At 34.3% G+C, this 13,879-nt stretch overlaps 1 protein-coding gene across 1 annotated transcript; it reads right to left on the bottom strand.

Moving 5' to 3' along the window:
* Positions 1-7,703: 7,703 nt before the first annotated feature.
* LOC112691116 lies at positions 7,704-9,589 on the bottom strand. The gene is made up of 3 exons (XM_025565270.1): positions 9,466-9,589; positions 9,247-9,317; positions 7,704-8,024 (listed from the first exon to the last, which is right to left on the bottom strand). Exons 1-3 carry the CDS (start codon positions 9,587-9,589, stop codon positions 7,704-7,706), a joined length of 516 nt encoding a protein of 171 aa, XP_025421055.1.
* Between the last annotated feature and the right edge of the window lie 4,290 nt (positions 9,590-13,879).

Raw genomic sequence — 13,879 nt, 5'->3', positions numbered from 1 at the left:
GTGTGCACCCGGCTTTATAATTTTGTTTCGGATATTGGGTTCTTTTGTTCGGCTGTATTCAAATAAACTAATTTTTTTCTAGATCTAGCATTAAAAATGTAAATGTATTTGATTGTCAGCCGATGTCTAACAAGTTGACGGTGTACCTCATCATTGTTCTCTTGCACTTCAGCACTTGTGTTTAGCTTCCATTGGGCGGGTCGAATACTAACGGAAGGCACTTAACATTTTCTGCGAAACTCGTTTATGTTCAAGCCTGTGTGAATTCTTTGCACGCTTCTTTTTTTCTCAAGCTATCTTAATTTTAAACTCGATGAACGGATGTAACGGTGACACATCACTGATATCGTTCACTCCTGGTCGAATCATAGAAACATAAGTAATTTTCTTTTACCAGTATTTTCTTATGTATGTGCAATCTGTGTATTAAATAATCATTATCCGTACATTATCTTGCGTTATTGGCTCAAATGGTAAAACCAAATCCATGGCTATGATCATAGTCATTATACTATAATGCGGTTATTTAGACGCAATTTTGTTTTTACGCAAATGTAATAAACTTGATATTTTTTCGAAAACTAAATTCTAATGAGGTACGTTTGAACTTACCTAAGAAACACCTGCACACATATCAACACCTGCGGCATGTTTGAATATACACTGTCTAGTGTTATATACGTACTACATATTCATCTGTATAAATTGTTATAATTTATATATGACCAAACGAATGAAAATTATATTGATTCGGAAAGTTCTGAGATTCGTTTTCATTACGGCAACGATTGATTCGAAATATTTATGAAACATGATCAGTAAATGCTCTCATTATTTTCCAGTTACGTTACTTTAACTTTGTGTTCGCATCAAATAAGCTTTAAATCGATGGTAATTATATAGTGGTTGCACTATTATTACACGTAATATTTTACTATAACGCCCTAGGAAGGTAGAACAAAACGGAAGCATAATAATATTATCATAATAACATTGCGGAACGATAATAATTACAAAGTTTGATAGCATGATGAACCAATATCGTAACAAATTAATGCGAATCATCATTGATCGGTTGTAAACTCGAATCGGCGAATTAAAACAAAACTGTTGCGATAATTTACATATAAATACGATTCGTAAATAACCTAAAAATGTTGAATCCAGTCGTTGAACAGTAAACAACGTAATGTTTCACTTGCGATCCCACTTTGTAATCCCACTTGTGCAGCCCACGTCATTCTACCAATCGATTTCACTGCAAAGGGTATTTTCGTCTTGAAACAATTATTATTACACTTCACGCCAAGTTTCGGGGGTTGGGGAGGGGAGAGGTTATAATTTCATCTGTATTTAATATATGAACACTAAAATCAATAACAACGATTTCCATACAAAATACATAGTAATACGTTGTAACTGTTAATAATCTTTTGAACCAGTGTTTCTATTATTAAAAAATACATTTGATTACATCGCCAGTTCACAGAACAGCCGATTTACAAGCAGAAAATCAGTTTATACAATTTAACAATATATTTAAGCTTATCCTAGATTATAATAGACATTTGTTTACAATGCACTATGTTTACTGTTCACGGTCAAGCACGAAATAGTTTTAATGAAGGATATTGTTAAATGTTGCATTGTGTTGAATCCACGCTGGTCGTTGGGAAAGCACACACACACACACACACACACACACACACACACAGTAATTAAGTGAATATGATACATGAACACAGAAAAATAGTATACAGAGTATAACAGTAGCTTTTGAGAATGAGAAAATAAACACAGTTGTTATTAAAAAACAGAGGGTTCTGAGAAGGGGGAAACAAATGGCAAGACAGTATCGTGGGAGAGCGCGACGCGAGCGCTGCTCTGCTAGTTGTGTAGTCGTATTATTAAAGAGTTTTATGCTTTATATCTTGTTGAAATTATTACTTCGAATTAGTGGCATTCTTACTAAAGTTATCAATTCAGAAGTGGGATTCGTACACATTCTTGCGGGACGTTGTGCGTGAGTGTGTTTGGTGTTTCGGGAATTGGTTCAACGTGGTTTAGTATTAGTATTGGTGATTTTGTCCGTGGTTCATAACCTATAAAAAAAAAAAAAATCTTTTTGTCGATTGTGAGTGCGATAACGACCATGGTCGTCAGTTGATACCAGTATGGTCACACTGGGTGGAAATCGTTGTTAAAAAAGAAAAACAAACAGTTCGTGTGTCCGTACTTTCATAGTTATTTTTTTTTTTGTATTCGTGGTATTCGATTAAAAACATTCAGTCCAACCGATCAAGATGAATACATCGGGTGCTCCGCAGTTAACGGTCGACGTTAATGAATTGATTAAAACTATGCTAGAACAAAATAGATTACGAGAAGAACAAATGCGGAACTTAGTGGACAAGATAATGGAGAAGGGGGAGAACCGCCAAACAACTAAATCGTTCGTATCAAATCACTTACAATTCATACAGAACTTTGATGGAGAAACGGGTGACACGGGTGTAGCAGATGAATGGTTGAGTGCATTATGTACGGCTGCTCAACTCAACAATTGGCCGGATACATATACTATGGAGGCAGCTAGGTCAAATTTGAAAGGCCCTGCAAAACAATGGTATCTAAGCCACATGGCGGATCTCAGAAGTTTTTTAGATTTCAAAAAAATATTTAAGGTCACATTCACCAGTGAAGAAAGTATAACGAATATATGGAAGAAAATGAATGACCGTGTTCAAGGTGAAAGGGAAAGTGTATTTAGTTATAACCACGAGAAAGTGCGTCTTTGTCGTAAATTGAAATTAAATGATGACGAAACCAAAAAAATGGTGTGTGTGGGACTACGTTCGCGTGAGCTGGTAACGGCATTGTTAAGCAGCTCTCGAAATACAGAACCGGAACTTTTGGCCGACTTACGGATGTTTTTAGAGGTTCAAGCAGAACGTTCTGGAAGAGTTCATCATATGCGTCCGAAAGGAACTGTTAAGCTAAGTACTGTATCAACGGCAAGTAACAGGTGGCCTAAGACTAAACCAAATGAGCATGGTAATTCTAGTTCTCCTATGGTGTTTACTAAAAATAGCAATTTCAAATCTAAAGAGTATTCGCCCAAATGTTATAATTGCCAATTGTATGGACATATTGCTCGTGATTGTACCCGTACTAAACAGCCATTTAAGTGTTCGAAATGTTCATTAGGACATACTGCTAAGTATTGTACAATAACAAAGTCTGAAGTAACCTTAGTCAATCAATGACAATCCGTATCAAAAACCTATCAATTGTTATATTAAGCAGGTATTTATAAATAATAGTGAAAAACCAGTTTCAGGTTTAGTACATACGGGAAGTTCATTTTCTATTATCAGAAAATCGGTGGCAGAAAAAATTCAATTTAGTGGTGACACCAAAAAGAGATTAAAATGTGGGTATATGGAAATGTTCAGCCTGTGACCAGTTATGGAGAAACACAAGCTATGTAATGTATTGATACTGTTAAAGAATTAGTTAATTGTGTTATTGTGGATGATGAACTTCAAAAGTACGATGTTATTGTTGGACGTACGTTCGTGGATAAGGAAAACGTGACATTCATTAAAAAAAATGAACAGTTACACTTTGCCTATGGGATGAAGCTCCCTTTTGAAGACTCTGATGTACCCCATAGTGAAGGAAAACTATATACTGCGATAACAACCAAGAATCTTAAAGAGATACCTCCAAGGAGTGTGAAGATTTCAAATGTTACAGCATAGGGCGAGGATATAGAGATGCTTATGGTAAACGACAGCGATGAATCTGTTACTTTGTCTACGGGAAAATTAGTAGGCAAGGTTAAAGAAAAAAATGATCCAGTTCAGTACAGTTACAATAGTCCTGGAATAATTACTGCTGTTATGGTTAATTATAATCGAGAGTTTTTTGAAGAACAAGTAAACAAATTATTAAGTTTAATCAATAATTACAGAAATTGTTTTGCTTTCAGTGCACAAGAGTTGGGGTGTACCAATATTATCGAGATGGACATTGTAGACAGTGGTATTCCGGTTGTGTGTAAACTGTACCGAGCAAGTGCAGCTGAAAGAAAAACCATTGCAGGGATAGCCAAGGAGTAGAAGGAAGCGGGAATTGTGTCAGACACCGTATCACCTTATGCTTCCCCACTACTGTACTCCTAGTGCAAAAAAAGATGGGGATTCCAGACTGGTGGTGGACTACCGAAAGCTTAATGCGCAGACGGTGCGAAAGGTGTTCCCTACACCACAGCTTGATGATCATCTGGAGACCTTGTATGGGGCAAAACTGTTTTGCACTCTTGATTTGGCTTCAGGGTATTTACAAGTTCCTCTTACGGAAACAGCCAAGGAGAAAACCGCATTCATTACCCCCGATGACACAGGTCAGTTTGAACGAATGGTCTTTGGTTTAATCAACGCTCCATTTGAATTCTCTAGACTGATGCAACGGGTACTCAATCCGTTGAAGGGGAAGGTTGCTATGTGGTATCTGGATGATGTATTGGTACCTGCTGTATTGTATGAGGAAATGTTGGACAGATTAAAGTTGGTATTTGAAGCACTTCAGGCAGCCCGTCTAACACTTAAGTTAAGTAAGTGCCATTTTGGTTATTATGAAGTGTCTTACCTTGGTTTTCTGTTATCCTCAAATGGGGTACGTTCTGTACAACAGAAAGCTTTATCGATAAAAGAGTTTTCAACACCTACTAACAAGCATGAAGTGAGGAGATTTCTTGGGCTCAGTGGATTCTTTCGACGTTTCATCCCTCGGTATGCCCAACTAGCTGAACCAATTACTGAGTTGCTTAAGGATTCTAAGGCGTTCAAATGGGGGGGGGGGGAAGAGCAGGACAATGCATTTAGGGAGTTGAAGGAAAAATTGAGCTCCGATTCTGTACTTCAACTATACAACCCTAGTGCCTATACTGAATTACACTGCGACGCGAGCAGAGTTGGACTTAGTGGTATTTTATTAGAACGTGGGGCTGAAAATCGCTTACATTTAGTGCATGCTGTGTCAAAAAAAAATACTGCGGCGGAAAGGCTTTACCACTCGAGTAAGCAAGAACTGATGGCGATTGTTTGGAGTGTAACCCGAATGAGACACTACATAATTGGACTACATTTTGTTATTGTGACGGATTGCTAGGCGTTGGTCCATTTAAATACACAAAAGACAATAAATCCGCAAGCAGCCAGATGGGCTACATTGTTAACCGAATATGACTACGAAATCAAACATAGATCCGGTAGTAAGATGTCACATGTCGATGCGCTTAGCAGAGCACCTGTTGAAGTTGCTGGTGACACGGAGATGGAAGTCATTAATGACAAGATGGAAGTTTTTACATTAATTACCGAAGAGGAGCAGGTGATGGCGGTGCAGCGCACCGATACGAGGTTAAAAACAATTGTGGGGATTTTACACCGTGAAGAATCGGGACGCTCCGTCAGTGAATCTGCGTTGGTAAAAGGATATGTAATGAAATCTGGACTACTGTTCAAAGAAGTAGAAGTGAACAAAGTGAGCCGTAAATTGTGGGTTGTTCCTAACTCTATGCGTAAAGGTCTAGTTGTACGGTTTCATGATCTTTCAGGTCACTTTTCAGTGGACCGGACTGTTGATAAAATAATGGAATGTTATTATTTTCCTAGGATGCGCCGATATGTACGTTTACATATTCAGTGTTGTCCCGAATGTGTTCTGACAAAGGTACCCCGTGGACGTCAACCTGGATCATTACATCCAATCACACTAGGAAGACGCCAATTTGAGATATTAAACCTAGATCATCTAGGATCTTTCATCAAGTCTACCAGAGGAAACCAATACGTTTTGGTAATGATAGATAACTTAACCAAATACGTAAAACTGTATGCTGTGAGGAGCTGTGGTACAGAAGGTGTTATCACTAGCTTAGGTAAGTTTATATTACAATTTGGTATTCCAAGAAGAATCATAAGCGATAGAGGTACAGCCTACACATCCAAAGCGTTTGGGGAATATTGCACCCGTAATGGTATCAAACATACTTTAAATTCAGTCCGACACCCCCAAGCAAATGGCCAAGTCGAAAGGGTAAATGGAACTTTACTTCCTGTTATACAAAATACTATGGAGACGGATCATATATGGGATAAGCACATTGATAAGGTGGAGTGCAACCTAAACAATGCATATAATAAAACTATAGGAAACACGCCATTCCATGTTTTGTATGGATATTTTCCCAGTTTTAAAGATGGTGTATTGCGACACGTGGTGCAAGATGACGCATGGGAAGACTCTACAAGACTTCAGGAGAGGGTACGTGAGCGTATAGCAAAAGAACATGAATTGTGGAAACTCAGGTACGATACAAAACATTCCAAGCCAATTGTATATAAGGAGGGAGACATTGTCTACATAAAGAGACCTCCCAAAGCGACGGATGAGTCACCTAAGTTACAACCAAAATATCGAGGACCACTCTTTGTAACTCAAGTACTACCTAATGATGAATACGGTGTATCAGCTTTGCGGGCAAAAGAAGGTAGACAATACGCGACTACAGTCCACGTATCGCAAATGAAATCTTATCATTTGCCTGATTCAGATTAGGAAGAGGATGACAAGCATTCATGTACAACTATAGAGGATTCATGTGAAGCAGGGGAAGCTGATTCAGACAGATCTCAAGAAGAAATTGAAGAACAGTTATCAGAGCCCATTACCAAACCCTCATCAGTTGAAGCAAGAAAAGCTAGGATAAGGCGACCACCGAGATGGCATTGCGATTATAAATTATGATTACTTTATGCTATGTTGGTCCCTTGTTTTTTGTGTTTACATTAATCTGTATAACCTGTGAGACAATATTATTTAGCCTTAAGTTATGTGTATTTACATATGAAATTAATTTTTGTACCTAATATTCAACATTTCTTTATTTTTTTTAATTATATCTAATAATAATATCTAGTCCCTCGACAAAGCAAGATTGAAAGAAACAAGTTGTTCCTAATATAATTTTGATTATATAGTTTTTTTTATTATTTATATTTATAGTTAGGATTCATTATCTAATATGTAATCTAATATATAAATGTTATTTAAATGTGTAAAATGTAAAGATAGTGAATGAAGTTTGGAATTATTTACTTTACTACTAACTAATTATTATCTACTAAGATGTTTATATTTTTTTTGTATATCTTTTCATATTGTTTCAATATACATTTAGTGAGGGCACTAAACCACATCAGGATGCCCGATTGTTATCAAAAAAACAGAGGGTTCTGAGAAGGGGGAAACAAATGGCAAGACAGTATCGTGGGAGAGCGCGACGTGAGCGCTGCTCCGCTAGTTGTGTAGTCGTATTATTAAAGAGTTTATGCTTTATATCTTGTTGAAATTATTACCTCGAATTAGTGGTATTCTTACTAAAGTTATCACAGTGAAAATGTATGAAAAGGAAAATGCTCGTAATGTTGTACAATACGAGTATTATCATATATAGTATCATATATAGCAGCCATACTCAATCTTTTTTTCATTTGGGCCACATAAAATATTTTAAAATATTACGCGGGCCGCAAGTCTAAATGAAAGGAATGGAAAAAAAACTAAAAATACATTTTTATATTGTGTACAACATTTGAAAATTTATTGTAAAAAAATTAAATATTTATCTTAAATTAGTGTGAATTTTGATATTGAGATAATTCTTTAACTATTTTGGATAAATCTGGTTTGTACTTGCTGCATGCTACTCTTAACAAGTCGTCAAGATGTGAATCAGTAAGCCGATTTCTGTAGACATTCTTTGCATATTTCATTTTTGAATATGAAGTTTCACATAAAAATGTTGATGTGAACATTGTTAGCAAAAAGTGGGCACATTTTTGTATGGTTTTGTATTTTCCTGGCACTAAATTCCAAAATTCAAAGTATTCTTTTTGTTCTCGCTTTTCTTTGAAAATAACTTCCAAATGTGTATCATTTTTTAATTCAATAAACTCATCAAATACTTTTGAATAATCAGATACAATCAATTCAGCTAATTTTTTTATACTTATTACTTCTAAGTGCCAAGGATTTTCTATAAGTAAAAAGCAATTCTTTACACCTCTTAAATCCTGAAATCTTTTTTTAAATTCGTTAGATAAGGCAGCTAAATGATTTAAAATTATTATATTGTTTGTTTGAGAAATTATAATGTCATCTTGTTTAGCTTTTGTAAGGGTTGGGAAATTATGTAGAATTTGGTTCTGTATTTCCTTGTAATAGATCTCCAACTTCTCTTCAAAAGCAAAAACTTTATTTGCCATCTGCGAAATAATTTTATTTTCACCCTGTAAGCCACAGTTGAGCTCATTAAGTTTTTCTGTGATATCACACATATAAGCTAAAAGGCACCACCAATTATTGTTTTTATCAATTTCATCAAATTTATTATTTTGTTGTAAAAATGCAATAATTTCTAATCGTAAAGTAAAAAACCTTTGAAGAACTTTTCCTCTACTTAGCCAACGCACCGAAGTATGTAAAAGAACGTCACTGTAATCACTGTTCATTTCTTCTAAAAGACTTTTAAATTTTCTATGATTGAGTTCATTTGCTCGAATATAATTAACTATTTTTATCACGCTTTTCATCACTAAATCTACTTCTGGAATAGAAACGCGTGCTGCCAAGTTTTCTTGATGAATAATACAATGAAATGACAAGATATTTGTTAAATTATATTGTTTTTTTCAACAGAGAAATAAATCCTTTGTCACATCCGGTCATCGATGGACATCCATCGGTACACACACAAACCAATTTTTTGATATCAATATCATTGTTGTCAAGAAAATTAGTAATCACATTGAGATAATCGATGCCTCTCGTTTGACCTTTCATTGGAATGAATTTCAATAAATCTTCATTAATAGAATTTTGTTCAGTACAGTATCTAACAAAAATAGAACATTGTGATGTGCCTGAAATATCAGTGCTAGAATCAAAAGCCAAGCTAAAAAATTTACAATTTTTTAAGTCTTCGATGGTACGATTATAAATATGTTTTGCAATATTTTCTATACGCCTAATGCAGGTAGAATCAGAAAGCTGCATTTTTTTTAATTTCCGATATTATTTGATTTTTATTGCTAAACTTATCAAATAGTAAGGAGGAAGCACTTATAAAACATTCCTTCACAATTTCGGCGTCAGTAAATGGTTTCATATGCTTACCGAGTATGTAACAAATTTCGTATGATGCAGTTGTGACAGCTGCATCTTGTGATACCGCCACTGACATAACACTTTGTTGTTGTTGCAATGACTTCTTGAAAGAATTTAATTTTTCTTTTCTCATCAAAGACCCGGGACTATAAATACTATCAAATGATTCGTGTTTGTTAGTGTAATGACGAATAATATTATATTTTTTAAGTATAAAACTTTCTCTACAGATCAAACAAGTAGCAGAACCCTTTTTATTTGGTACGACAAAATATTCTTCTTCCCAATTTTCTTGAAACATTCGATTTTCTTCAGATAGTTTTCGTTTATTTTTTGAAGATACGCCTGCCATAATGTCAAAAAAAGTATTAAAAAATAAAACCCCAAATTTATGTCACAACTGACGGTTGAAATATTTAATATATAAATGTGCCTGACACCAACGCTATTACACATTTACAATGCGACTAATAATTCGTTTCGTATAATAATAATGCGTACCTACAAACGAGCTACGGCCAGTTTAGCGATAAGATAAAATACATTAAAATCATTATAAAATATTAATAGTGGAAATACCAAAAACATAATCATTCTTATCGCAATCGCGTAGGACACACTTTAATTGTTCTGTTATACCTATTTTTACTTATATTAGTTTTAACATTTTTTTATTAATTCAATGAGTTCTGTTTGGGCCACATATAAACCATTGGCGGGCCGCAGGTTGAGTATGGCTGATATATAGTATACCATGCCATTGGATATGAATCAGGTGTCAACTGAACGATCAAAATTATATTTTAATTTCGTTTTCGAAAACCGTGTTTATGCAAACCCAAAACTTCTCCGTTTGTTGCCGAATCAACTCAAATGTCGAATATGCACAATATTGTACAACAATGGAATATCTCACCACGTAAAATGGTCAACCGTGAGACGCATAATGTCTATTGACATAGTACAATCTTAATAATATCAAGTACGCTCGTGTATTTAACAATGTCATTGTTCAACGCTACGGTCCGAAATCGGTGTACACATTTAATTTGCTAAATTTTATACTTAAACTCGTGAAAATCATTGCGTCGCGCGTTTGATGAATATAATTATATATTTTGCGAGATTTGCGAGCCCTGGGAATCTCGTAACAGGACTGTAAAAATTGCATCTCGTGAGAGCGTCTCGTGCAGAGACGATGTATTCTATAATTTGTATTGTAGGCATTCCACTAGATAACTCTACGATATCGTATACGATACGTATACGTAACTCGCGAGCGCCGAGTCCTTTGGTCGCAACAGGGGTTGCGCCAAAGGGGGAGAACATTTTTAATCGTAATCGTGATTCAACCGAAACGTTCAAAAACTGATCGAAAAAAAACCGTATAATGTTGGTTTTGTATAGTTAACACTACGGTATTAGGTTTTCGCTAAAGGTCGAAAACGGTTTCGGCCCTGCCAACCGAATCGTACGAGCGTACGAGCGTACGAACAGTCGCAGCACACGCGGCTAGTACTTCGTGGGTACACTCACATCACTCGGGGAAGGGTTAAATGAGAAGCACCGAATTTCCGAGTACCGCGCGTACAAACAGTCGCCGTCGCTCGCACGGTCGTATGCGCGCGTTACGTATATCGATCGACTTCGCGGTAGCAACGTTTCGCGCGCGCGCGCGTGTGCATGAGAACTGCAACCTGTACCGTTCGACCCGCGAGCAAGCACTCGTCCGAAAACCCTGGCGGGATGAGAGGGGGGGGAGATTCGGAACAGAAATATTAGAAAAAAATAAATAAACCGTTGACATGAGGGACAAAATAACAATAACAATACGGACGAATTGAAAACGACGTCTGCAGTCGTACGAAGGATCCGTCGAACCGTCGTAAGCGCGACGTCAAAAATTAAGTCTGAAGGAGAAATACAAGAAATGATTAGTTTCAAAATAAAAGAATATAAAGAATTAATATAAATTCAGTCACTTGAAAGGGTAAAATTATACAATGAAGTAAATATGTCTAAATTGAAAAAATCTTTTGGCTTTAGCGAGGATGAATATCCAAAAGATTTTTCAAAAGATATCCAAAAGGGATAGAACAATGTGATGAATAAAACATAAAAACAATGTTAAGGCAGAACAAAGCACTACGAATGGAATCGTTGAGGAAACAACACTGTCATCTACTATTTCTATCCAAGTCAGTGATACTAAAAAAATTAAAATCGATATTTCACAGATAATGTTCTCAATTATATTGTATATAAATTTGGAGACTTAACTATCACTACAGCCTGAGTGGTTCTATCCCGTGTGAAACGGTTTTTACGGACGAATTTATACATGTGTAGCGTCCTCTTAAGTTATAAATAATTATCTTCGTATAATGTGTACTGGAGTATTGACGTATAATATTTTGTTTTATACATAGATTTTTTTTCTTTTGCTCTCAGTTTACAATTTTTATGGAAATGACAGGATTGAAACGGGACCCTATTCTAAAAACGGGATATATATTTTATATTACCGATAAGAAATATATTTATAAATAGGACTAAATTATAATTTTCAGTATTATTGAAAGCTGTTTTTTCTTAATACCCTAAATTCCACTTAATATAGTAACATTGGATCCATTTACTCACATTAATCATTTACCCATAAAAACCAAAACGAGAAATATAAGCACTTTCATTTTTATTTTAAAAAATAGTATATTTCATGTGACATGCATACCTTAAAGTTTAAATAATAATGCTAAATAAAGTAATAAAATACATAAAATAAATGTCTACCATATGCTTGTTTCAATTTGACATTGTGTCTATTCTCTCACCTACTTAACCAAAAATCAGTAACAATAAATTGTTCGTATAACCATTTTTTTTGTATGAACTTTTCAGCTTTGAATTAGCCCAAAAATTCAAAAATCATGTTTTTTTTTTCAATGAAAACCATTTACTTAAAGCCTCATAAATTCTGGGATTTTTTCTTTCCTTTAAGATTTTCGACCATATGTCTGACTGGAATTGAAAGTCTGATAAAAAATATGTGTTTAAGAAATTTTCTAATGATTGACTTTGGAACACATTGTTTAATATTTTTACTTAATGTAAAATGTCATATTAAATGTCTAAAATCACGGTTTCTTTTCACTTACAGATTTTTTTGAGGAATATGTAGTTTATATTAAATATTATGTAATAAGCCTTTTAATAGTATTTTAAAATACTTTTTAAAAAGTTACGATTTTTTATTTTTTATTATTTTTTTTATCATAATTTACCTGATGATGAATTTTTCATTTGAAACCGATCATTCAATACAGATATCTTAATTAAAGTATTAACTTTAAGCTACGATTTATTTATATGTATATTAAATATTTATGTTTTAGAATATTTTAATGATACACCAATGGATGGTAAGAAATTTACCTGTATCTTTTAAGTGCACAGTCTGTGATGAAACTTGTGGATCTGTTTTAAGGTTTGTATTAATTTGTGTTTTATTGAATATTTATTAACTTATCGGGTTTAGAAATACCAATATGGTTTATTTATTAATTTTTTTTTTTTTATTTATTAATATTTATTTTAATTTTAGACTCCAAGACTGGAGATGCTATGGTGTAGAGCTACATATTGCATGCCGCCCCAAGCATTCTATTAAATGCCCATTGGGATCTAATAGACTAAGTGTGGTGCCACCAACGGCCATACATTCTGTTGGTAAGATATAGTTAGTTTTTAATTAACTAATATTTAATATTAATACATAACTACTAACTTATTTTATATTTTTAGGTAGTGATGATTCATTAGAAGCAATTCAACCACATGGATGTTCACCATTATTAGTGTTTGTTAATTCTAAGTCAGGTGACAATCAAGGTGTACAATTTCTCAGGCGATTTAAACAAATTTTAAATCCAGCCCAAGTGTTTGATCTCATTGGCAATGACCCTGAACCTGGGTAATTAAATTTTGAAATTTTAATTCATAGACATATTACATATTTATTATTATTATTATTATTATTTTTAATAGTCAGGTTAAGATTATTTAGGCATTTCAATCAATTTAGAGTATTAGTTTGTAGTGGTGATGGTTCTGTTGGATGGGTACTTTCTGAAATTGACAGACTAAATATGCAGGTAAAATTGATCTATTAACAAATTTTAAATTATTAATGTACTAATTATTATTGTATTTGTATACCAGATGCAATGTTGTCATGTTGTTGTAATACCATTGGGTACTGGAAATGATTTGGCCAGATTATTAGGTTGGGGTGCATCTTGTGATGATGATGCTCATTTGCCACAAATACTAGACAAATATGAACGAGCCAGTACAAAAATCCTTGACAGTTTAATAAATACATGATAAAATTATATACTTTTCATCACCTTAATTGCACATTCTAGATGGAGTATAATAGTGTATGAACGTAGCATTGATATAGGAAGTGGCACTAAACTCACAACGATTTCTGGGGTACAAGAGGGTATTAGTTTAGAATCAGCCATATCTACTAACTACAATTATATTATGTCAAATTTGAATTTTATTTTACAATCCAATAAACACGAAGCAATTGTTAATATGGCTAAGTTAGTACATTTTGTAATATTATGAATCT

The sequence above is a fragment of the Sipha flava genome, unplaced genomic scaffold (assembly GCF_003268045.1).
Source record: "Sipha flava isolate LNK unplaced genomic scaffold, YSA_version1 563_pilon_pilon, whole genome shotgun sequence".
In the NCBI taxonomy this organism is placed as follows: domain Eukaryota; kingdom Metazoa; phylum Arthropoda; class Insecta; order Hemiptera; family Aphididae; genus Sipha; species Sipha flava.
Note: the sequence above shows the minus strand (reverse complement) of the source record. Positions and strands in the feature narration are given on the sequence as shown.